We start from the raw sequence: 27,182 nt of genomic DNA on the forward strand, positions 1-27,182 counted from the left end.
GCAAAACACAGATCTTAGACTAAAGCTAACTTTCTCACATACTTTTAAGCATTTCTTGACTCTTACCTGAATTGGGGGATAGAATTCAAATTCCTGTGTTTTTCATGGACACCTACTCAGATTCAGTACCCCAAATGCTTCTGCAACTTCACTTGCCTCTGCTCTTTCTGTAAAGTGGTTTCCACTGGTCCCTCCACTGCTCAGGTGCTCTGGTACCTCCACCAAAACATCTCCCAGTGATTAGTGGCTTCTTGGGTCCTTTTGCCCCACAGACACTTACTACCACTTCCACAGAGTGCAAATAACTTTTCAGGTAAGTGATCCTGGACATCCAAACTGTACAATTAGTCATTCTATTCTGGATGCTTTCAGAGCAACTGCCACGTTATGTGCGGGTTTGCCATCTACCCGTGTGCCCAGTAACTCGGCCCAGTGTAAAGCATTCTTATTCCCACCAATGGCACATTCACCACATAAAAATAAAAATCTACGCAACAGAAAGTAAAACTCACCTTTACAAATGAAGACTCTGGATACAACGTCCCTGACTTGTATGAATATACCACGAAGTGAGAGTCTAAAAATGACCTAGTTCAACCAAAATAATAATATTTCACTGTAATAAGAGCATTAATAAAAGTAACTTCCAGTCATGAAATGAAACAAATTTACTTTCCATTTTATAAGCTCAAATATGCACAAATTACATGGGCTCCTCTCTTCCTTATCTAGCTTTCTTTTCTGATCACATATTACGTACACAAGACATAACAAGGACCAGGGGACCAGATTCCAGTGAGGGCACTGGAATGACACACACTGATGTCTAGTAAAATCCAGGACTTCCAGATTCCCACAGCAAAGTTTTCTTTTATAGATTCACCCGAAACTACATCTCATGGCGTAAATCTCTTAGTTGAAATTTGCTAATGAGTAGCCATGGATTTCAGATAAAAATGGAAAAATACATGCTTATTCCACTAGCTTCTGTTCATGAAGGTGTGCTGTGTTAAAAAAGCAACCTCCAAATTCCCAGTGCCTGAAAACGACAATGAATGCTCTTCACAAGGTCACTGCAGGTTCAACTCCACACCGCCTTCCTTCTGGAATCTAGGAAAAGCCATGGTCCCTCCAAGGACCATGCTTTTCTCCTGGCAGAAGGACAGAAGCTGTAGAAGCACATAATAGATCTTAAAGCCTGTGTTTAAAAGCGGGACTCTAGTCTTCTGCTCAAATTTCATCAGTGAACTTATGTCTGCAGACAAACGTGATATAAACAGGGCATGGAACACTCATCTTCTCACAGGGAGGATGGGCATTATAATGGAACAATGTAACCTCGTTATTTACTGCACGGATGACACAGGCTGGGACCTGGGACCTGGGACTCTTCACTGCAGTGCTTGCCCTGGACAAATGTCTCCTCCAGCAGCAGAAGACAAGGATCTACACGGGACTACAAATAACTGCAGGCATGAGCAGTCTGGTCACTGTGAACACTGAGACGCAAAGGGGACACAAGCCGACTGCCACTTCTGAGGTGCCACGGTCCCTGTACACAGCACCACCAGGCGAGTGGGCAGACCCCCAATCCGCCCCTAACCCTGACCCCATGTGAGGAACCAGAGAATGAACAAGGCAGCCTGTCACTTGACTTTGCTCCCTCCTGCTGCAGCACACGTCTCACCAAAGCCTTCTCTGAAGTCCTTCTCTGGCCACTTAATTTCTCTGGATTAGAGAGTCCAAGGACCGTAGTGCATGACAGGCACACTGGGATTGCTCATGGATTCTAAGTATCAAGAAACGCTGGAAGGCCAGAATGGGAGTGAAACTAGAGCGTTAACAGAGTACTTTTCTCACCACTACTTTTCTTTTCATGTCTCCTTTATTTCCTCTCATTCTTTTTGAAAAAAATTTTAGTGAAGTATAGTTGATTTGCAGTGTTGTGTTAGTTTCAGGTGTACAGCAAAGTGATTCAGCTATATGTAGATGTGTATACACACACAGATATATTCTCTTTCAGACTCTTTTATCATACTAAGCAAAGGAAGTTGGACAGGGAAAGACAAATATCCTAGGATATTGGCGGAACATACATGGGATCGAAAAAATGATAGAAATGAACTCGTTTACAAAACCGAAACAGACTCACAGACATAGAAAACAAACTTATGGTTGCCGAACGGGAAAGGGGGGAGGGATACATTAGGGGTTTGGGATAAACAAATACACACCACTATACGTGAAATAGATAAACAACAAGGACCTACTGTATAGCACAGCGACCTATATTCAATACCCTGTAACTATCGATTTCCTCTTATGCTTGAAAACGTCTCCTTTCCTTCAAGTCAAATAACAAAACTAGAGAGTTCCCCAGAGAAAACCTGATATTTGTCACTTTATATTCCACATACATTCAAGGAAAAACCCTGAACGGCCTGGGTCAGCTTAGGTGCAAGCATCTAGCACACGAATCCTGGAACAAGGTCACAGCCACATTTTAATAGCTGCAAGCATTCAAATGGAGGTGGGGGAAGCGGGAATCCAGGAGTCGTTCCCAGGAAAAGGAAATTAGAGGTAAAAACCTTCACAGATATTTGACTAGCATTGTTAAAAGGGTAAAACTTTAGTTTGCAAGTTCATTTGTCTTGGGCACTTTTCAAAAGCATACTTGTGGCTTCTATAGGAAGCAACGAAACAGTCTGCCTTCATCAGTGGCATAACGAAAATGCACATGAGCACGGACAGGAAAACAAGGTCCAATGACAGGAAAATGAACAATAATAAAAAGGTAAAAGTTAAAAGTTAGTTCCTAATGAAGCAGCATTGATGGACACAAATAGTCTTAATTTCAAGAAAACTTCCTAAGCGTTCAAAGGAGATCATTCCAAAAAAGAAAAGACACTCTGAGAGTGAAATATATGACAGTTCATATTAAAGAATTCAATAAATGCATCAAAGAGAATTTGCTTACTGCGAACAGAATTACAGGCCTAGCCGATAGAGGACAAATGCTGGTAAAATACACATCAAAAAAAAAAAAAAAGATCTGATCACTGTTATACAAAAAACTATGTTATGGAGCACAGAGACACAAGACCCAGGATGAAAGCACTGATTTCCCATAGAAGGATAAAGTGTGTAGGGACTGGAAATTCAAATGAGAAATTAAGGGACTTGGGACATATCAGGGAGTATTAGTGTCAAACATACGCTCACCCACACACAGAAAACATACTGGAAAACTCACTAAACACAGACCATGTCAAATGCCAAAAGTTTATAGAAAAGAAATATGAGTCACAAATTCTACACATTGCCAAATTGTTATTTAATTATGAGAACAAAAGAGACCTCTGCATACATGCACCGATTCAGGAAGCATGCCGTCTGCATAGTCCACCTTAAGGAAATAATCTGAAATCACTCTAAGTAAACAATACCCGAGTCAGCATAAAGCCGCAATAAAAAGAAAAAAGGAAAAAAGAAGCTTTGAAAGAAGTTGGAAAATGCAATACTGTTCCTAAAGAAGTTGAAAGCAGTGGATTTACAGCTTAGATGGAAAAAGAATTATAAAAAATACTACAGGAATGTAATGCTATCAATTCAGGATCTGAGAGACACATGAGAGGAAGCTGAGAGCCTAGGAGAGAAAATATGAAAGTGATGACTACATGGAAATTTCATTTTTATAGCAATAAATCCCAAAAGCAAAGGAAGAAGGCAATCTATAGTCTAGGTGGCATAACTGCAACATGTAGAGGACAGAAAGCGTTAATCTACAGAAAACCAAACTTCCTACCAACTGATCACGCAACAAAACCCAGAAACACAGAAAGATAAAGTCATAGATTGAAAATAAAGAACTCAAAACAAATGAATAAAAATTAACCCCACCCCACCCCCGCCAAAGGGCCCCTACAAAATCTCAGGAGAAGCAAGTCAATGAGAATGGTCAGTAACACTGGAAAAGACGTGTTATTAATCACCAGTGAAGTGCATATTTAAGCAACAATAAAACAGCATTTCTTATCCACTACTGGACAAAAATGAGTGAAGATACTCATTTTGTCGAGAATGTAGAGAACAAAAATACTTTTTAAACTATTGGCACAAGTAAAAATTGCTTGTGAGACTTTTGAAGAAAAAACTGGCACTTGAGAATTATCTTATTTATAACCCATCATTTCTCTGGGGCCCAGGAAGTCACGGACAAGGATGTCCACAAGAGAGCTGTCCTTGCCGTAAACATGGGAGGATACATAATTCGTGAGATATATCCATTCGATGGCTACATATGCACTTTAAAATACAAACCCATTTTGCACACATCAATATGAATGAATCTCGACAAATAATATTGTGCCAAATGTTGCATAATAAAATAATCAGTATCTATTGCTCACACTTTGGGGTCATGTGTCGGTAGCCGTGGCAGCTCTGCTCAGTATGGCCAGGCTTGCTCAGTGGTACAGGACTCAGATGAATGTTGGCTGAAGGAGGGATGAATAGAGCACCTTGGCTGTATCCACATGTGTTTAATTGTCCAGCAAGCTAAGCCCGAGCGTATTCTCACGGGGATGACAGACAGACCAGATGGAAAGCAGAAAAGCTCAAGAGCTCTTTCACGTCTCTATTGGAGTCAAGTCAGCCAATCTGTCTCTGGCCAAAGGAAGTGACATAGCCCCAAACTGGGTTCGCAACTTGCCAGGCCCCCAAACTAAATGAAAATGGGGGGCCTCTTGTTCAAAAGGACTGAGAATCTCAGGACAGCATCAGAGGAGCATGAACGCAGGAGGGGAAATGTATATACACACAGCTGATTCACTGTGTCGTACAGCAGAAATGAACACAATCTTGTAAAGCAATTATAGTCCAATACAGATGTTAGTTACTTAATTAATTTCCAAAAAAAAAATACAAGAGGAGCATGAATCCCAGCACAAGGCCCTTCTACACTCGGGCTCTTCACACCCGTGAAGACTGAGTGTGAGTGTGAGGCGGTCCTTGAGTTGTATACACTCCACCTCTTGATGAGAGGAATCCAAAGTCATAGGGCAAAAAGGGAAGGTACCGGCAAAGGCAAAGAATTGGGGTCGCTTTTGTGACTCCCCTTATTAAGGTCCACCCTTACCTACCCTTCAGATCCACAAGAGCAAATTGAGTAATGGAATATACACTATTGTGCCATTTATGTATATTTAAAGGAATCATTAAAATATTATGATTTTTATTGGTCTTTAGACACACGGATGAACGATGCTAAAATTATGGCAGAAGAATATGTGTCAGTATCGTAACTGCAATTAGCCATTGGGAGTGAGAGGACTGAAGCCGTCTGGGAGTGGGAATAATAGATTTCATCATTATGGCCGTGACCCCTTTTTTGTTTAAATATGTAGGCAAAATGCTTACATGTGCCTCATTCATGGTAAGACCTTAGTTGTTTGTATTATTCCCAGAACGTTCCTTTTCATTTTTTCGTGCGTAGAAAAAAGCCAGTATAAACAACAGCGAGCTAATATACACTATGGACTTCGGGTGATCAAGAATGACGTGTCATGTAGGATCATCAGTTACAACAAGCACATCACTGCCGGGGAATGCTGATGCTGCAGGAAGCTGTGCACGGGTGGGGGCTGGGGAGACACGGGAAATCTCCGTGCTTTCCACGCGATGCTGCTGGGAACTTAAAACTGCTCCAAAAAGTAACGTATACTGACATGATGGTAAACAATAAGAGGAAAACTATGTGAATGGCCAAACCACATACAGGAAAAGGCAAGTAGCCAATAAGTAATTAGAGACATCATTTAGGGAAATACACCCTGACGTTAAGAGGAGACACAATATTTTGGCACATCACGCCTGCTTTTGGAAACCTAAACTGCTGCTGTCTTAGAATGTAACTGGCAACAGCTCTGAAAATCCGTACATGCTGTAAGATGCAAGGAATAAAGAAGGCCTACCTTAGAAGTCGTTGTGAAACGTAATCAGTTACTGCAGGCTTAGAAATACGCCTGGAATCTGGTACGTACTCAGGAAAGGTCAGTTAACTTTGTTGTTTCCATTATTAGGATTCTTAGCAGCGTGAGTCAAAAATTATCCGCACGCTGGCTGTAGCATTTACAAAAGTTTTAATATAGCTGGAGTGCGGATAATTTTTGACTCACCCTCGTACTGTTACCGGCACTCATCCTTCCTGATCCAGGAGCCCATTTATTGATATCAAGTCTATGAAACAATATCTGTATTATGTACGAGTACACAGATGAAGATGATTACTGTCGGACTCTGTAGTGACCATCCCTGGAAATAACCTTATTACCCATCAATATTACATACTATAGGGTCTCATCTATTAAAACTGAGTGAAAATATATACATGGAGCAAGAAAATAAGTGCCATTATTAAACAGGACCTGACCCTTGCACAATGCTGTTTCCACTGGTGAAAAACAAAAACACAAAAACACACACACAAAAAACCCTTTTGGGTAGGTTTCTATATGTTTTATTTCAGGTAAAGATGTAATTTAAAATAGAAAATCATGGAATGATACACACAGGGTATTGATAATGGTTTCCTCACAGAGTGAACGTAGAAAACTGCAGAGATTAAAAATGTATACTGTAGCAAAATGAGGCAAAACTAGTGTAATATCAAGTAAAGGGCTTAAGATCACATAGATATGTAAAATGACATGAAACAAAATTGATCATGGGCAGATAAAAGTATCTGCCAAATAGTTGCAGTGGTAATTATACCTTAAGGAGTTACACAAAATGATTTTCATGTATCTGATCTACTTTAATATTTGTAGCATTAGATTACAGTTGAGTTTGAAGATTAGATTTAAAATCTAAAGATAAAGACTCAAAATTCTAGTCTGACATGAATCACCAAGAAGACTTAACATGTTAAAACATTTTATCTTCATGCTCTGGAATATTTAGGCTCTAAATTTAGGCTCAACTTAAGGTAGCCATTGTAAAAATTTTGAGAAACTAAAAATAACTGTATGAAAAGAAGAATGGCCACTTACTGTTTTTCAAGGTGGAAAGTGTATGTTTTCCTGTCAATTTTGATGACATAGGTGACCTACGGCAAAGAAGACAAAGAGAATGGTGTGATTAGATATGTCAAATCCTTAAGAGTCAAAAGCCCTAATTTTGTAAAACAGATGTACTCTTTCATATAAACATGGACGGTATCCAGAGTGTATCCAAATTATATATGGGTGTATATATATTATATATATATATATTTAATTAGAGTTACAGTTATCTTTCTTCAATCTTGGAATGTGTGACAGAATTAATTCTAATCGATCTTACATGCAATCTAGGAATCTAAATCTATTTCAAAAGTAAGAGCATGAGGGACTTCCCTGGTGGCGCACTGGTTAAGAATCTGCCTGCCAATGCAGAGGACACGGGATCGACTGCTGCGCGGGGAAGAGCCCACATGCTGCAGAGCAACGAAGCCCATGCGCCACAACTACTGAGCCTGTGCTCTAGAGCTCATGAGCCACAACTATGGAGCCCATGTGCTGCAACTACTGAAGCCTGTACACCTAGAGCTGGTGCTCCGCAGCAAGAGAAGCCACCGCAATGAGGAGCCCGCCCAGCACGACGAAGAGCAGCCCCCACTCACCGCAACTAGAAAAAGCCCACGCATAGCAAAGAAGACCCAACTCAGCCAATAAATCAATAAATAAATTTATTTTGAAAGAAAGTAAGAGCATGAGTCATTAGCTTTTACGAATCATAATCAAATTTTAACTTCTAGTGGTCACATTTAGAAATGCTGAGTAACCTTTGAAGAAACTTGAATTTTATTAACTTTTCCTACTTTGCAGTTTTTCCAGAGCAAATAAATGGGAAATTAAACAATACAAAGCAAATCCCCTTTTAAGATTAAGCGAAAATTAAAATCTGATGTTCACCTAACGGCACCACTAAGAAAGTGAAAAGGCAATTCCTACACTAAAAATGACATTTGCAATGCACGTCCAATTGGCCAGTCCACATCCTTGGATGCATCATTTCTAACAGTACCTCCTTTCCTTCTCCTGTGCCTTCTCCTTAGTCTATCTCACCAAAAGTTCTGTTTTATATTCTCAGAAGTCAACCTTTCACTACATGAATCCAGGCTATTTCAGCTTAATTTGGTCTTTCATCGGTTCTACTTCTTAAATTAAGCAGCATCTTTAAGAATCTTAAGGTTATAATTATTTTTCTAACAGCAAAATCTCAACTATTTGTTTGGTCACTTGTTTAATTATCTGTGCTTATGCGTTATGCTCCTATACCATCTTCAGAGTGTGATCAATTTTTTCTCTGTCATTTCTTCATTCTCGTTCGTGGTTGATTCTTTAACATCCATTATGATTTGTGATTTCTCCTTCAACCCGGGAATCTTGTAGAAGTATATTTTTACATGTCCAAATACATTTTTCAGTCTTTTTCTTACGGTTTAACCTAACTGTATCCTTCCCAGATAATGAGTTCTGTTCTATCTGTATTTGCTTCTCATTTATTCATTTATTTTCCTTGCTGTGCTCAATTTTGTTGAATGACGCTGTATATTCTCAAAAAGTATGAGAACTGGTCTTGAGAAGCATTATATACAGCAGAGATAGAGCACAAGGGTAGCTTGACTAGAAAAGCTCTATCTGTTTCTGGGCACACCTGCAAGTCTGGGTGTTTCTGACGCTTGCCTAAGACAAGGGCAGTGAGACTTATTATATTATGTACTGTTTGGACCTCAAAACTCCCCTGGCCAAGGTTAGCCTCTGCTGGGTTTCCCTAACTAGTTTGAAAAGGCTGGCTGGGCTACTTCAAATGTCACTGAAAGCTTTGTGATCTCACAGGGAGCTAACTCATTGTGGATGCTTCCTGGATTCCTGGTATTTGCCTGAATTCCCTTTGTCTTGCTGCACCACAGGCTTTATCAGTAAATAAAAGCCTGGCCTGTGATATCCAAAGAGTCTAATGAGTCTTAACAAAGAGCAGAAAGGGGAAAACCATACATACACTTCACTGGGTTCTGTTTACCCATCGATAAAATGTTTATTTTTGCTGTTCAACTTTTCCTTCTCTTTATGAAGAATTTTATGATTGGTGAATTATAAAACTGAGAAAAACATTTTGGGATCTCTCTACGGAAACGGACTTGAAAACATCTCTTTGTCGTGCTGTCTGTTTTCATGTTATATATGCTGAGGACATTTTATTAAATTCATACAGATTTAGAATTGTTCTATGTGCTATGGGAAGTGAATATTTTACTAGTAAGGAACGATGCTGATCTCCTAACGTTGGGGGGGGGGGGGCTCTGTGTGCTTCCGCCCATGTGCACGTGTGTGTACCAAATACTGTCTTTTTCCTGCTCTCATTAAGGACCCTCACGTTTCCTTTCGGTAGCATCTTCCCAGTGCACCTTTTACTCTCCGAAACGTTTCAGTGTTTCCAGATATTCATTTTTGGGGGTGTGACAGCTTCTACAAGTACATAAGCGCTGGTGTTTCTTGGTGCCACAAAGCGAGCCAGTCAGAAGTAGACCACTCAGTCTGTAAAACCTGTCCCAGTGTCTAACACAGGTTTTCCGTGGGCATTTGAGGACATTCCTCTCAGGTCCTGCTACTGAGGTTCTAATCACTGGATTCCCATCCCATCCCTGTGTGTCTTTACGTCAACACCTCTTCCTTCTTGAAAACAAAGTGTCCTAACCAAAGCTCCTAAGTCTTATTAAAAGAGAAGTCAAAACCAGAAACACACTGAAAACTGACAAAATGAGTCAAATAGCCAATATTCAGAAAGGCGTCTCTTGTTAAGGCTTAACCAGAAAATACCTGTTAAAAGGGACACACTCACTAGAATGTTCACAAGAGCGAAGATGAGAAGACTGAAGACACCTGGAGAGCCCTCAGGAAGATAGGCATCCCTGTCTTTGGTAACTGGAGTCAAATATAATGCAACTTTTCTGGTAGACATGTTGCAGTGTTTATCAGGATTTTTTACAATGGCTTGCCTGTTGATCCTATTGAGATGACTATTCGAGAAGGGTTTTGAAACTATCTACATGTCTAAAATTCGAAGCACTATATGATGTTACATATAAGTTATAACGCAGTAAGGAAAAATAGTGACAGGGCTGTATTTATTACCATAAAACTAAGTCCTAACTCCACACATAATTGGAAAAGCCAATTACAACTCTCATACGTGATCATTAACAATATCTGTGCATGTGTGTACGCATGTCTCTAAAACTTCATTTCTTTCACATTTACTGCCTTTAGAAAGTGAGGTGGCCATTCACTTCCTTAACAAGTCTCTGCACCATCTAGATTTAATTTTACAATGGACATAAAGTACAGGCTCTACTGTTTTAAGCAGATCAGAAATAACACTACTTTCATTTTCATAAAGCTTTACATGTGCATATATATGTAAATACAAGCATGAAGATATGCTCTATATATTGTCATGTTAAAATCATGCTGCAAGGTAAATATTTGTCAGGCCTCACTTACACAGAAGGTATTTTCAAATGTACATCTTTTCTAGAAAACCATCTAGTAGACTGTAGACGCCATTTTGGGTGATAGGAATTGCGGGCATGTCCTTTCTCTGAGTCTGTGTTTTAAAATTGTTTCCTAACGTTCATCTGTTACTTGGGAAGTGAAAACCAAACAAAACACTTGCTCTCCCTCAGACACAACCAAAATGTCTCCTGAACACTGTCACTAGAACACAAAATTTCATGAAGGGATACGCATGAATTGATTTGGGTCTTGCAGCCCAGTAAAAATAAAACACTCATATTTTCGAAGTGAGTTCTTAATTACATGCGTTTCTGAACCACCACCGTCACTGGTGTTTGTCCCAGTCTTCTGTGGCACTGTAATTTGCAGAAGCGATGTTTCAGAGTCTGCGGAAAGGAAAAAGGGTGTGAGCCTTCCCCAGGGCACTTCAGCATCCTTCCTCTTCTCTGATTCGTCCTCTCCTATCACATCACTCCTGCATCTTCCAAGCCTCAGGCTCACACACACACACACTCTCTCTCATATCTCTTCCAGGAAGAGGCTCCTCCAGAAGTGGGAGTGTTACTACCCCACCACCTGGCAGAGACCCTTGGGTAGGTGAAGAAGGGCTGCCCCCAGGACCCCATCCAGACTCCCACCTCGCCCCATCTCCCTGGAGAAGGGCGCCCCTCCTGCGGTGCAGGGTCAGGGAGTGAGGGGCAACGACCCCAGTCCTGCTCTGAGTCCTCCGACCCGCGGGCCTGGCAGGAGCCTGGAACTGGCTGGGCTCGGACGGGACGCCGGGCTCCCCGCGCCTGGCCTGGGCTCCTGGAGCAAGGAGGGCGGCGCCCCCCGCGCCAGGGGACACTGCGACGACGGGCCGCCCTCCTGTCCAGCAGGGCCCTCACTTACGCTGGCCCGCGGAGGTCAGCCGGCCCAGCCCCGAGAGGAGGAGCAAGAGAGACAGCATCGCCTGGCCGGCCTCGCCACGGGGACGGCGGTTAACTGGAAACTGCGGCCCCCGCGCGCGGGGCCTGGGCTCTAGCTCCGGGCGAGGATTGGGGGGGGGGGGGGGGAGGGCGGGGCTATGGCAGGAGGGGCGGGGCTATGGCAGGAGGGGCGGGGCGGGGCTGCAACCCGGGAGCAGAGGGGAGGGGCGGGTCTGGAGGTTAAAGTGCAAGGTGCCAGGGATACAGAGACCTTTCTTCCTTAATGCTTATGGTTGCAATTGATGGCTGCAAAGCCCTTAAGGAAAACAGCCCTGGAACGTAAAGCTGGCAAGACTTGCACTTAATTTACACCTTCAAGAGACAGAAACAATTAACAATGACATGTTTCTAAAGGAAGTTTTCTCAATAAAAGGGGGTGTCTCTGTGCCTGTGTGTGTGTTTGTGGCAGGGGGAGGGGCGGGGGTGTCTACCAGAGAAAATTAATGTTTTATTTTATAGATTTGTGTTTATTCTTACAATATATATAGGAAAAGAAGGCTTGTTGACGTCTTTATATGAAGAATTCTGAAATTGTTAATGACTAGGCAACTGAAATGCTAGTGGAAACATATTTAAGAAAAGCAGATTTGTACAGGAATTAGCAGATAATAAGGTGGGTCGAATATGTTGAATTGCAGGCATTTGTGGACTATCAGGTGTTAAACACGTTGTTGGAGATAAAAGGCTGGATCCCTAGAATTTGAATTGAACACATAAGTTTGCAGATGACATGATGGTATACATAGTGTAGTACCCAGCCCTCCAGCCCAAAGTCACAACTCCGCTGGTTCCCTGACCCAGCCTCCCACAACCATCCTCTCCCCGCTCCGCCACCCCTCCCGGCCTGCCCCTCAGCTTCCGTCCCTCCCCTCTTCTCTGCTCCCAGCTTGCAGCCCCGCCCCGCCCCTCCTGCCATAGCCCCGCCCCTCCTGCCATAGCCCCGCCCTCCGCCCTCCCCCAATCTCCGCCCGGAGCTAGAGCCCAGGCCCCGCGCGCGGGGGCCGCAGCTTCCAGTTAACCGCCGTCCCCGTGGCGAGGCCGGCCAGGCGATGCTGTCTCTCTTGCTCCTCCTCTCGGGGCTGGGCCGGCTGACCTCCGCGGGCCAGCGTAAGTGAGGGCCCTGCTGGACAGGAGGGCGGCCCGTCGTCGCAGTGTCCCCTGGCGCGGGGGGCGCCGCCCTCCTTGCTCCAGGAGCCCAGGCCAGGCGCGGGGAGCCCGGCGTCCCGTCCGAGCCCAGCCAGTTCCAGGCTCCTGCCAGGCCCGCGGGTCGGAGGACTCAGAGCAGGACTGGGGTCGTTGCCCCTCACTCCCTGACCCTGCACCGCAGGAGGGGCGCCCTTCTCCAGGGAGATGGGGCGAGGTGGGAGTCTGGATGGGGTCCTGGGGGCAGCCCTTCTTCACCTACCCAAGGGTCTCTGCCAGGTGGTGGGGTAGTAACACTCCCACTTCTGGAGGAGCCTCTTCCTGGAAGAGATATGAGAGAGAGTGTGTGTGTGTGTGAGCCTGAGGCTTGGAAGATGCAGGAGTGATGTGATAGGAGAGGACGAATCAGAGAAGAGGAAGGATGCTGAAGTGCCCTGGGGAAGGCTCACACCCTTTTTCCTTTCCGCAGACTCTGAAACATCGCTTCTGCAAATTACAGTGCCACAGAAGACTGGGACAAACACCAGTGACGGTGGTGGTTCAGAAACGCATGTAATTAAGAACTCACTTCGAAAATATGAGTGTTTTATTTTTACTGGGCTGCAAGACCCAAATCAATTCATGCGTATCCCTTCATGAAATTTTGTGTTCTAGTGACAGTGTTCAGGAGACATTTTGGTTGTGTCTGAGGGAGAGCAAGTGTTTTGTTTGGTTTTCACTTCCCAAGTAACAGATGAACGTTAGGAAACAATTTTAAAACACAGACTCAGAGAAAGGACATGCCCGCAATTCCTATCACCCAAAATGGCATCTACAGTCTACTAGATGGTTTTCTAGAAAAGATGTACATTTGAAAATACCTTCTGTGTGAGGCCTGACAAATATTTACCTTGCAGCATGATTTTAACATGACAATATATAGAGCATATCTTCATGCTTGTATTTACATATATATGCACATGTAAAGCTTTATGAAAATGAAAGTAGTGTTATTTCTGATCTGCTTAAAACAGTAGAGCCTGTACTTTATGTCCATTGTAAAATTAAATCTAGATGATGCAGAGACTTGTTAAGGAAGTGAATGGCCACCTCACTTTCTAAAGGCAGTAAATGTGAAAGAAATGAAGTTTTAGAGACATGCGTACACACATGCACAGATATTGTTAATGATCACGTATGAGAGTTGTAATTGGCTTTTCCAATTATGTGTGGAGTTAGGACTTAGTTTTATGGTAATAAATACAGCCCTGTCACTATTTTTCCTTACTGCGTTATAACTTATATGTAACATCATATAGTGCTTCGAATTTTAGACATGTAGATAGTTTCAAAACCCTTCTCGAATAGTCATCTCAATAGGATCAACAGGCAAGCCATTGTAAAAAATCCTGATAAACACTGCAACATGTCTACCAGAAAAGTTGCATTATATTTGACTCCAGTTACCAAAGACAGGGATGCCTATCTTCCTGAGGGCTCTCCAGGTGTCTTCAGTCTTCTCATCTTCGCTCTTGTGAACATTCTAGTGAGTGTGTCCCTTTTAACAGGTATTTTCTGGTTAAGCCTTAACAAGAGACGCCTTTCTGAATATTGGCTATTTGACTCATTTTGTCAGTTTTCAGTGTGTTTCTGGTTTTGACTTCTCTTTTAATAAGACTTAGGAGCTTTGGTTAGGACACTTTGTTTTCAAGAAGGAAGAGGTGTTGACGTAAAGACACACAGGGATGGGATGGGAATCCAGTGATTAGAACCTCAGTAGCAGGACCTGAGAGGAATGTCCTCAAATGCCCACGGAAAACCTGTGTTAGACACTGGGACAGGTTTTACAGACTGAGTGGTCTACTTCTGACTGGCTCGCTTTGTGGCACCAAGAAACACCAGCGCTTATGTACTTGTAGAAGCTGTCACACCCCCAAAAATGAATATCTGGAAACACTGAAACGTTTCGGAGAGTAAAAGGTGCACTGGGAAGATGCTACCGAAAGGAAACGTGAGGGTCCTTAATGAGAGCAGGAAAAAGACAGTATTTGGTACACACACGTGCAAATGGGCGGAAGCACACACAGTCCCCCCCCAACATTAGGAGATCAGCATCGTTCCTTACTAGTAAAATATTCACTTCCCATAGCACATAGAACAATTCTAAATCTGTATGAATTTAATAAAATGTCCTCAGCATATATAACATGAAAACAGACAGCACGACAAAGAGATGTTTTCAAGTCCGTTTCCGTAGAGAGATCCCAATATGTTTTTCTCAGTTTTATAATTCACCAATCATAAAATTCTTCATAAAGAGAAGGAAAAGTTGAACAGCAAAAATAAACATTTTATCGATGGGTAAACAGAACCCAGTGAAGTGTATGTATGGTTTTCCCCTTTCTGCTCTTTGTTAAGACTCATTAGACTCTTTGGATATCACAGGCCAGGCTTTTATTTACTGATAAAGCCTGTGGTGCAGCAAGACAAAGGGAATTCAGGCAAATACCAGGAATCCAGGAAGCATCCACAATGAGTTAGCTCCCTGTGAGATCACAAAGCTTTCAGTGACATTTGAAGTAGCCCAGCCAGCCTTTTCAAACTAGTTAGGGAAACCCAGCAGAGGCTAACCTTGGCCAGGGGAGTTTTGAGGTCCAAACAGTACATAATATAATAAGTCTCACTGCCCTTGTCTTAGGCAAGCGTCAGAAACACCCAGACTTGCAGGTGTGCCCAGAAACAGATAGAGCTTTTCTAGTCAAGCTACCCTTGTGCTCTGTCTCTGCTGTATATAATGCTTCTCAAGACCAGTTCTCATACTTTTCGAGAATGTACAGCGTCATTCAACAAAATTGAGCACAGTAAGGAAAATAAATGAATAAATGAGAAGCAAATACAGATAGAACAGAACTCATTATCTGGGAAGGATACAGTTAGGTTAAACAGTAAGAAAAAGACTGAAAAATGTATTTGGACATGTAAAAATATACTTCTACAAGATTCCCGGGTTGAAGGAGAAATCACAAATCATAATGGATGTTAAAGAATCAACCACGAACGAGAATGAAGAAATGACAGAGAAAAAATTGATCACACTCTGAAGATGGTATAGGAGCATAACGCATAAGCACAGATAATTAAACAAGTGACCAAACAAATAGTTGAGATTTTGCTGTTAGAAAAATAATTATAACCTTAAGATTCTTAAAGATGCTGCTTAATTTAAGAAGTAGAACCGATGTAAGACCAAATTAAGCTGAAGTAGCCCAGATTCATGATGTGAAAGGTTGACTTCTGAGAATATAAAACAGAACTTTTGGTGAAATAGACTAAGGAGAAGGCACAGGAGAAGGAAAGGAGGTACTGTTAGAAATGATGCATCCAAGGATGTGGACTCGCCAGTTGGACGTGCATTGCAAATGTCATTTTTAGTGTAGGAATTGCCTTTTCACTTTCTTAGTGGTGCCGTTAGGTGAACATCAGATTTTAATTTTCGCTTAATCTTAAAAGGGTACTTGCTTTGTATTGTTTAATTTTCCATTTATTTGCCTTGGAAAAAGGCAAAGTAGGAAAAGATAATAAAATTCAAGTTTCTTCAAAAGTTACTCAGCATTTCTAAATGTAACCACTAGAAGTTAAAATTTGATTATGATTTGTAAATGCTAATGACTCATGCTCTTACTTTCTTTCAAAATAAATTTATTTATTTATTGATTTATTGGCTGAGTTGGGTCTTCTTTGCTATGCGTGGGCTTTTTCTAGTTGCGGTGAGTGGGGGCTGCTCTTCCTTGTGCTGGGCAGACTCCTCATTGCGGTGGCTTCTCTTGCTGCGGAGCACCGGCTCTGGGTGTGCGGGCTTCAGTAGTTGCAGCACACAGGCTCCATAGTTGTGACTCTTGGGCTCTAGAGCACAGGCTCAGCAGTTGTGGCGCATGGTCTTCGTTGCTCTGTGGCATGTGGGCTCTTCCCCGCACAGCACTCGATCCCGTGTCCCCTGCATTGGCAGGCAGATTCTTAACCAGTGCGCCACCAAGGGAAGTCCCTCATGCTCTTACTTTTGAAATAGATTTAGATTCCTAGATTGCATGTAAGATCGATTAGAATTAATTCTGTCACACATTCCAAGACTGAAGAAAGATAACTGTAACTCTAATTATGTATATCTATAAAATATTTATACACCCATATATAATTTGGATACACTCCTGATACCATCCATGTTTATATGAAAGAGTACATCTGTTTTACAAAATTAGGGCTTTTGACTCTTAAGGATTTGACATATCTAATCATACCATTTTCTTTGTCTTCTTTGCCGTAGGTCACCTATGCCATCAAAATTGACAGGAAAACATACACTTTCCACCTTGAAAAACAGTAAGTGGCCATTCTTCTTTTCATACAGTTATTTTTAGTTTCTCAAAACTTTTACAATGGCTACCTTAAGTTGAGCCTAAATTTAGAGCCTAAATATTCCAGAGCATGAAGATAAAATGTTAAGTCTTCTTGGTGATTCATGTCAGACTAGAATTTTGAGTCTTTATCTTTAGATTTTAAATCTAATCTTCAAACTCAACTGTAATCTAATGCTACAAATATTAAAGTAGATCAGATACATGAAAATCATTTTGTGTAACTCCTTAAGGTATAATTACCACTGCAACTATTTGGCAGATACTTTTATCTGTCCATGATCAATTTTGTTTCATGTCATTTTACATATCTATGTGATCTTAAGCCCTTTACTTGATATTACACTAGTTTTGCCTCATTTTGCTACAGTATACATTTTTAATCTCTGCAGTTTTCTACGTTCACTCTGTGAGGAAACCACTATCAATACCCTGTGTGTATCATTCCATGATTTTCTATTTTAAATTACATCTTTACCTGAAATAAAACATATAGAAACCTACCCAAAAGGGTTTTTTGTGTGTGTGTGTGTTTGTGTTTTTGTTTTTCACCAATAGAAACAGCATTGTGCAAGGGTCAGGTCCTGTTTAATAATGGCACTTATTTTCTTGCTCCATGTATATATTTTCACTCAGTTTTAATAGATGAGACCCCATAGTATGTAATATTGATGGGTAATAAGGTTATTTCCAGGGATGGTCACTACAGAGTCTGACAGTAACATCTTTATCTGTGTACTCGTATATAATAGAGATTTTGTTTCATAGACTTGATATCAATAAATGGGCTCCTGGATCAGGAAGGATGAGTGCCGATAATAGTACGAGGGTGAGTCAAAAATTATCCGCACTCCAGCTATATTAAAACTTTTGTAAATGCTACAGGCAGCGTGTGGATTATTTTTGACTCACGCTGCTAAGAATCCTAATAATGGAAACAACAATGTTAACTGACCTTTCCTGAGCACGTACCAGATTCCAGGCGTATTTCTAAGCCTGCAGTAACTGATTACGTTTCACAACGACTTCTAAGGTAGGCCTTCTTTATTCCTTGCATCTTACAGCATGTACGGATTTTCAGAGCTGTTGCCAGTTACATTCTAAGACAGCAGCAGTTTAGGTTTCCAAAAGCAGGCGTGATGTGCCAAAATATTGTGTCTCCTCTTAACGTCAGGGTGTATTTCCCTAAATGATGTCTCTACTTACTTATTGGCTACTTGCCTTTTCCTGTATGTGGTTTGCCCATTCACGTAGTTTTCCTCTTATTGTTTACCATCATGTCAGTATACGTTACTTTTTGGAGCAGTTTTAAGTTCCCAGCAGCATCGCGTGGAAAGCACGGAGATTTCCCGTGTCTCCCCAGCCCCCACCCATGCACAGCTTCCTGCAGCATCAGCATTCCCCGGCAGTGATGTGCTTGTTGTAACTGATGATCCTACATGACACGTCATTCTTGATCACCCGAAGTCCATAGTGTATATTAGCTCGCTGTTGTTTATATTGGATTTTTTCTATGCATGATAAAGTGAAAAGGAAAGTTCTGAGAATAATACAAACAACTAAGGTCTTACCATGAATGAGGCACATGTAAGCATTTTGCCTACATATTTAAACAAAAAAGGGGTCACGGCCATAATGATGAAATCTATTATTCCCACTCCCAGACCGCTTCAGTCCTCTCATTCCCAATGGCTAATTGCAGTTACGGTACTGACACATTTTCTTCTGCCATATTTTCAGCATCGTTCATCCGTGTGTCTAAAGACCAATAAAAATCATAATATTTTAATGATTCCTTTAAATATACATAAATGGCACAATAGTGTATATTCCATTATATAATTTGTTCTGGTGGATCTGAAGGGTAGGTAAGGGTGGACCTTAATAAGGGGAGTCACAAAAGCGACCCCAATTCTTTGCCTTTGCCGGTACCTTCCCTTTTTGCCCTATGACTTTGGATTCCTCTCATCAAGAGGTGGAGTGTATACAACTCAAGGACCGCCTCACACTCACACTCAGTCTTCACGGGTGTGAAGAGCCCGAGTGTAGAAGGGCCTTGTGCTGGGATTCATGCTCCTCTTGTATTTTTTTTTGAAATTAATTAATTAACTAACATCTGTGTTGGACTATAATTGCTTTACAAGATTGTGTTCATTTCTGCTGTACGACACAGTGAATCAGCTGTATGTATACACATTTCCCCTCCTGCGTTCATGCTGCTCTGATGCTGTCCTGAGATTCTCAGTCCTTTTGAACAAGAGGCCCCCCATTTTCATTTAGTTTGGGGGCCTGGCAAGTTGCGAACCCAGTTTGGGGCTATGTCACTTCCTTTGGCCAGAGACAGGTTGGCTGACTTGACTCCAATAGAGACGTGAAAGAGCTCTTGAGCTTTTCTGCTTTCCATCTGGTCTGTCTGTCATCCCCGTGAGAATACGCTCGGGCTTAGCTTGCTGGACAATTAAACACGTGTGGATACAGCCAAGGTGCTCTATTCATCCCTCCTTCAGCCAACATTCAGCTGAGTCCTGTACCACTGAGCAAGCCCGGCCACACTGAGCAGAGCTGCCACGGCTACCGACACATAACCCCAAAGTGTGAGCAATAGATACTGATTATTTTATTATGCAACATTTGGCACAATATTATTTGTCGAGATTCATTCATATTGATGTGTGCAAAATGGGTTTGTATTTTAAAGTGCATATGTAGCCATCGAATGGATATATCTCACGAATTATGTATCCTCCCATGTTTACGGCAAGGACAGCTCTCTTGTGGACATCCTTGTCCGTGACTTCCTGGGCCCCAGAGAAATGATGGGTTATAAATAAGATAATTCTCAAGTGCCAGTTTTTTCTTCAAAAGTCTCACAAGCAATTTTTACTTGTGCCAATAGTTTAAAAAGTATTTTTGTTCTCTACATTCTCGACAAAATGAGTATCTTCACTCATTTTTGTCCAGTAGTGGATAAGAAATGCTGTTTTATTGTTGCTTAAATATGCACTTCACTGGTGATTAATAACACGTCTTTTCCAGTGTTACTGACCATTCTCATTGACTTGCTTCTCCTGAGATTTTGTAGGGGCCCTTTGGCGGGGGTGGGGTGGGGTTAATTTTTATTCATTTGTTTTGAGTTCTTTATTTTCAATCTATGACTTTATCTTTCTGTGTTTCTGGGTTTTGTTGCGTGATCAGTTGGTAGGAAGTTTGGTTTTCTGTAGATTAACGCTTTCTGTCCTCTACATGTTGCAGTTATGCCACCTAGACTATAGATTGCCTTCTTCCTTTGCTTTTGGGATTTATTGCTATAAAAATGAAATTTCCATGTAGTCATCACTTTCATATTTTCTCTCCTAGGCTCTCAGCTTCCTCTCATGTGTCTCTCAGATCCTGAATTGATAGCATTACATTCCTGTAGTATTTTTTATAATTCTTTTTCCATCTAAGCTGTAAATCCACTGCTTTCAACTTCTTTAGGAACAGTATTGCATTTTCCAACTTCTTTCAAAGCTTCTTTTTTCCTTTTTTCTTTTTATTGCGGCTTTATGCTGACTCGGGTATTGTTTACTTAGAGTGATTTCAGATTATTTCCTTAAGGTGGACTATGCAGACGGCATGCTTCCTGAATCGGTGCATGTATGCAGAGGTCTCTTTTGTTCTCATAATTAAATAACAATTTGGCAATGTGTAGAATTTGTGACTCATATTTCTTTTCTATAAACTTTTGGCATTTGACATGGTCTGTGTTTAGTGAGTTTTCCAGTATGTTTTCTGTGTGTGGGTGAGCGTATGTTTGACACTAATACTCCCTGATATGTCCCAAGTCCCTTAATTTCTCATTTGAATTTCCAGTCCCTACACACTTTATCCTTCTATGGGAAATCAGTGCTTTCATCCTGGGTCTTGTGTCTCTGTGCTCCATAACATAGTTTTTTGTATAACAGTGATCAGATCTTTTTTTTTTTTTTTGATGTGTATTTTACCAGCATTTGTCCTCTATCAGCTAGGCCTGTAATTCTGTTCGCAGTAAGCAAATTCTCTTTGATGCATTTATTGAATTCTTTAATATGAACTGTCATATATTTCACTCTCAGAGTGTCTTTTCTTTTTTGGAATGATCTCCTTTGAACGCTTAGGAAGTTTTCTTGAAATTAAGACTATTTGTGTCCATCAATGCTGCTTCATTAGGAACTAACTTTTAACTTTTACCTTTTTATTATTGTTCATTTTCCTGTCATTGGACCTTGTTTTCCTGTCCGTGCTCATGTGCATTTTCGTTATGCCACTGATGAAGGCAGACTGTTTCGTTGCTTCCTATAGAAGCCACAAGTATGCTTTTGAAAAGTGCCCAAGACAAATGAACTTGCAAACTAAAGTTTTACCCTTTTAACAATGCTAGTCAAATATCTGTGAAGGTTTTTACCTCTAATTTCCTTTTCCTGGGAACGACTCCTGGATTCCCGCTTCCCCCACCTCCATTTGAATGCTTGCAGTTATTAAAATGTGGCTGTGACCTTGTTCCAGGATTCGTGTGCTAGATGCTTGCACCTAAGCTGACCCAGGCTGTTCAGGGTTTTTACTTGAATGTATGTGGAATGTAAAGTGACAAATATCAGGTTTTCTCTGGGGAACTCTCTAGTTTTGTTATTTGACTTGAAGGAAAGGAGACGTTTTCAAGCATAAGAGGAAATCGATAGTTACAGGGTATTGAATATAGGTCGCTGTGCTATACAGTAGGTCCTTGTTGTTTATCTATTTCACGTATAGTGGTGTGTATTTGTTTATCCCACACCCCTAATGTATCCCTCCCCCCTTTCCCGTTCGGCAACCATAAGTTTGTTTTCTATGTCTGTGAGTCTGTTTCTGTTTTGTAAACGAGTTCATTTCTATCATTTTTTCGATCCCATGTATGTTCCGCCAATATCCTAGGATATTTGTCTTTCCCTGTCCAACTTCCTTTGCTTAGTATGATAAAAGAGTCTGAAAGAGAATATATCTATGTGTGTGTGTATACACATCTACATATAGCTGAATCACTTTGCTGTACACCTGAAACTAACACAACACTGCAAATCAACTATACTTCACTAAAATTTTTTTCAAAAAGAATGAGAGGAAATAAAGGAGACATGAAAAGAAAAGTAGTGGTGAGAAAAGTACTCTGTTAACGCTCTAGTTTCACTCCCATTCTGGCCTTCCAGCGTTTCTTGATACTTAGAATCCATGAGCAATCCCAGTGTGCCTGTCATGCACTACGGTCCTTGGACTCTCTAATCCAGAGAAATTAAGTGGCCAGAGAAGGACTTCAGAGAAGGCTTTGGTGAGACGTGTGCTGCAGCAGGAGGGAGCAAAGTCAAGTGACAGGCTGCCTTGTTCACTCTCTGGTTCCTCACATGGGGTCAGGGTTAGGGGCGGATTGGGGGTCTGCCCACTCGCCTAGTGGTGCTGTGTACAGGGACCGTGGCACCTCAGAAGTGGCAGTCGGCTTATGTCCCCTTTGCGTCTCAGTGTTCACAGTGACCAGACTGCTCATGCCTGCAGTTATTTGTAGTCCCGTGTAGATTCTTTGTCTTCTGCTGCTGGAGGAGACATTTGTCCAGGGCAAGCACTGCAGTGAAGAGTCCCAGGTCCCTGGTCCCAGCCTGTGTCATCCGTGCAGTAAATAACGAGGTTACATTGTTCCATTATAATGCCCATCCTCCCTGTGAGAAGATGAGTGTTCCATGCCCTGTTTATATCACGTTTGTCTGCAGACATAAGTTCACTGATGAAATTTGAGCAGAAGACTAGAGTCCCGCTTTTAAACACCGGCTTTAAGATCTATTGTGTGCTTCTACAGCTTCTGTCCTTCTGCCAGGAGAAAAGCATGGTCCTTGGAGGGACCATGGCTTTTCCTAGATTCCAGAAGGAAGGCAGTGTGGAGCTGAACCTGCAGTGACCTTGTGAAGAGCATTCATTGTCGTTTTCAGGCACTGGGAATTTGGAGGTTGCTTTTTTAACACAGCACCCCTTCATGAACAGAAGCTAGTGGAATAAGCATGTATTTTTCCGTTTTTATCTGAAATCCATGGCTACTCATTAGCAAATTTCAACTAAGAGATTTACGCCATGAGATGTAGTTTCGGGTGAATCTATAAAAGAAAACTTTGCTGTGGGAATCTGGAAGTCCTGGATTTTACTAGACATCAGTGTGTGTCATTCCAGTGCCCGCACTGGAATCTGGTCACCCTGGTCCTTGTTATGTCTTGTGTCCGTAATATGTGATCAGAAAAGAAAGCTAGATAAGGAAGAGAGGAGCCCATGTAATTTGTGCATATTTGAGCTTATAAAATGGAAAGTAAATTTGTTTCATTTCATGACTGGAAGTTACTTTTATTAATGCTCTTATTACAGTGAAATATTATTATTTTGGTTGAACTAGGTCATTTTTAGACTCTCACTTCGTGGTATATTCATACAAGTCAGGGACGTTGTATCCAGAGTCTTCATTTGTAAAGGTGAGTTTTACTTTCTGTTGCGTAGATTTTTATTTTTATGTGGTGAAGGTGCCATTGGTGGGAATAAGAATGCTTTACACTGGGCCAAGTTACTGGGCACACGGGTAGATGGCAAACCCGCACATAACGTGGCAGTTGCTCTGAAAGCATCCAGAATAGAATGACAACTTGTACAGTTTGGATGTCCAGGATCACTTACCCGAAAAGTTATTTGCACTCTGTGGAAGTCGTAGTAAGAGTCTGTGGGGCAAAAGGACCCAAGAAGCCACTAATCACTGGGAGATGTTTTGGTGGAGGTACCAGAGCACCTGAGCAGTGGAGGGACCAGTGGAAACCACTTTACAGAAAGAGCAGAGGCAAGTGAAGTTGCAGAAGCATTTGGGGTACTGAATCTGAGTAGGTGTCCATGAAAAACACAGGAATTTGAATTCTATCCCCCAATTCAGGTAAGAGTCAAGAAATGCTTAAAAGTATGTGAGAAAGTTAGCTTTAGTCTAAGATCTGTGTTTTGCCAGAATAGATGATGGGGAAGAGGCCACTGTAAGTGATTGGTCCGATTCTGTTGCTGTGCTGCAATTGAGAGAGAATTAAATGTAAAATATGGCAACTGCTACAACATTTGTGTTTCTCACCATCTACACGTAGTACAAAGCAGGACAAAATCCATGCGAAACTTGCTTTCAGACATTTGCTAGTTTAAAAACTTAGGAATTCTCTGACAGAAGTAAATCATGGAAGGTGAGTCTCACGTTGAACTTGGCCCTCTGACGGGGAATAAGTCCTTAACTGTAGGACAAGAGGGGAACCACAAGACTCTTCAAAAATTTGTATTTTAAGAGTTAGGGCTGCTGAAGCAGCTGGCACTTGCGGGACACAGGACCAGAGATGAAGAAGGCCTGTGTATCGATGTCTGATTTTTCAGGGGAGGCAGTTGACCTTTTTCCCCTGACTGAGGCCTAGACTGCGTACGTGGTGGGGAAGACTCTACTAAAGGGTCCAGAGAGACATGGTGTTCATATTACCAATGAAACAGCATTGGGAGATGGTGGATTTTCAGCCCAGGCAGTGTAGAGTGACCTTGCTAAAACCCCAGGCATTCAGCTGAGACAGAAAGGCTAAGTCTTTGGAGGAAAGATCAAGCTCTAGAGTAAGAGGCACTCTTTATCACCCCCCTTTGCCCACCTCAAAGCCTAAAAGCCAGCGTGGAGAGGATCTTGGAGGGTTACCATTAAATTAATTGCCTTCCAATGCAAACTATGATATTCTATAAAGGCTTAAAACACAGTATAGGAAGGAAACAATGCAGTAGGTTCAGAAATGTATAAGATAGAAAAAGAAGAAAGAATGGAAAAATTAAACCTCTGAATTTAGTTAGTTAAAAGAATAATAAAATTAATAACCCCAGTATGAGTTATCTAAATGAGAAACAAATTCCACCAATATTCGGCGATATTATTAGTCAGACAGAAAATAAAGTGATATCTTGGATTATTATGAGCACTTTGTGCCAATAAATTTGAGTTAGTTGAAATGGACAGCTTGCTTGAAATGTACAACTTATCAAGATTGAGAGAGGAGTAAAAGAAAATATCAATCACATGAAATCTACTTTAATGCATTGAATTCCTCAACAACCACTTTCCCACAAAGAAACACCTGGTTTAGTTTTTCTCACACTTCACCAGTTGAGAGGGATTTTGGCTCTTTTCAATCTTGAAGTGATTGACAAAAATGCTTCTGTGAACATTCATGTACGGTTTGTTGTGTGTGTGTGAATTTTTATTTCTCTGGGCTACACACCCAGGAATATCATTGCCAGATCATATGGTGAGTATGTATTTTATTTTTGACAGAAATTACCCATCTTTTGTCCAGAGTGGCTCTACCACTTTAACTTTCTGCTGGCAACGAAGAAGAGAGAAAAGAGTATCTGCATGCTTGCCATTGTTTGCTATTTAAATTTACAATTTTATTTTAGCCATTGTGATAGATGTGTAATTTATATCATGGAATTTTGACTTGCATGTCTCTGATGACTAATGATGTTGACTGTCGTTTCATGTGCTTCTTTGTCACCTTTTGTGAAATATCTGTTACTGTCTTTTGCCCGTTTTCTAGTTGGACTGGTTGGATTTTCAGGACTGACCTTTGAGGAGTTTCTTCTGATTACAAGTCCTTTGCCAGATATGTGGTTTGCAGATAGATGCTCCCAGTCTGTAATGTGTCCCTTCATCCTCAACATAAGAACTCTGATCGATCAGAGATTTTTCATTTTGATGAGAGTTAATTTATCAGCTTTTTCTTTACGAATGGTAGTTTGGCTATTGAACCTGAGAAATCTGTGTGGCCCTAGGGTTCCCGAGGAATCTGTGTGTTTTTCTGCCCTGAAAGTGTTATAGTTTTATTTACATTTCATGCTGTGTTCACATGAGATGATTTGGATCAAGCTTCACTCACTTTACCACAGATGTGGAATTGTTCCAGAACCGTTTCTAGAAAGGGCTGTTCTTCTGCACTGAGTTGCTCTTGCATCTTTGTCAAGAAGTTGGGGGAGCGGGCATATTTATGTGGGTATAGTTCTGGGTTTTTGATTCCGTGCAGTGCTTGCACGTGTCTGTCCGTCTGCCAGTATCCTGCCGTCTTGCGCAGTTTTCCTGCTTATTCACCATTTATATAGACTACAGCGATCCCTCCCGCTTTATTCTTCCTCTGCAAGATTGTTGTACTGTTCTAGATATTTTTCTTTGCCATATAAAGTTTAGACTCAGCTACCCTATGAGTGCAGACAACCTTGCTGGCATTGTAATGGACACCGTTAAACCTGGAGATGCATCGGGGAGAATGGATATCTTTATTCTCTTGATCCTTTCAATCTGTGAATGCAGTTCGAATCTCCATTTGTTTGGTCTTTTTGTAAGTGTTGTTTATTAGCATTTATAATTTTAGCTTTCAGATCCTGTGCATCTGTTTTTAGGACTATACCAAAGTATTTCAGTTTCCTGGAGCAATTGTCAACGGTATCATATTTTAATTTCAGTTTACATGTATTTGTTGTTAACTAGAAATACAACTTATTTGTTTGTGTTGATCTGGTGTCCTTACAACTTGATGAAGTCACGTGTTAATTCCATGAGTGTTTTTTTTTTTTGGTTTTTTGGTTCTTTTTCCTCATAGATTCCTTGAGAATTTCTCCATAGTCAGGTCTTTTACAGCTATGGACTTGGCTTTTCTTCTTTTTCACTCTATGTACTTTTTACCCCTTTGCTTTACCTTATGTGCCTGCTACAACTACCGGTACCCTGTCAAATAACCATACCGAGGGCAGACATCCTCACAATTTTCCAAATTGTAGGGATACAGTATTCAGTCATTCACCACTAAGGATAATGTTCCATGTAGGGCCTTTTCTTTTTAATACACTGTTTATAAAGTTGAGGAAATTCACTTTTTCTCCATTGCTAAGAATTTGTGACTTTGTTTTTCTGCCCTTTGAAGGGGTGTGTATTTCATTGGATCAGATGCCTTTTCTGCGTTAGTTGATATGATCACATGATCTTTCTTTGTCAGCCTGTCCATGTAGTGGATGCCTTGCCTGACTCTCAGATATGGAAACAGTACCTGGAAAAT

The 27,182-nt window shown here is 41.3% G+C and overlaps 2 protein-coding genes across 2 annotated transcripts in view; one reads left to right on the forward strand and one right to left on the reverse strand.

Annotated features, from left to right (window-relative positions):
* The window catches only part of LOC130830308 (A disintegrin and metallopeptidase domain 3-like), a 102,270-nt gene extending 90,751 nt beyond the window's left edge, over positions 1–11,519 (reverse strand). Inside the window, exons 1-4 of the mRNA XM_057697477.1 lie at positions 11,448–11,519; positions 10,860–10,942; positions 7,050–7,105; positions 513–588 (exon numbers count right to left, since the gene is read on the reverse strand). Of these exons, the coding sequence (XP_057553460.1) occupies positions 513–588; positions 7,050–7,105; positions 10,860–10,942; positions 11,448–11,505 (273 nt within the window). The 5' untranslated portion in view covers positions 11,506–11,519. The remainder of the gene's footprint in view (positions 1–512; positions 589–7,049; positions 7,106–10,859; positions 10,943–11,447) is intronic.
* A 990-nt stretch (positions 11,520–12,509) lies between these two features.
* LOC130830306 (A disintegrin and metallopeptidase domain 3-like) overlaps positions 12,510–27,182 on the forward strand; it is a 99,572-nt gene continuing 84,899 nt past the window's right edge. The window contains exons 1-4 of the mRNA XM_057697474.1: positions 12,510–12,631; positions 13,137–13,219; positions 16,968–17,023; positions 23,480–23,555. Of these exons, the coding sequence (XP_057553457.1) occupies positions 12,574–12,631; positions 13,137–13,219; positions 16,968–17,023; positions 23,480–23,555 (273 nt within the window). The 5' untranslated portion in view covers positions 12,510–12,573. The remainder of the gene's footprint in view (positions 12,632–13,136; positions 13,220–16,967; positions 17,024–23,479; positions 23,556–27,182) is intronic.

Source organism: Hippopotamus amphibius, chromosome 10, assembly GCF_030028045.1.
Source record: "Hippopotamus amphibius kiboko isolate mHipAmp2 chromosome 10, mHipAmp2.hap2, whole genome shotgun sequence".
NCBI lineage: Eukaryota > Metazoa > Chordata > Mammalia > Artiodactyla > Hippopotamidae > Hippopotamus > Hippopotamus amphibius.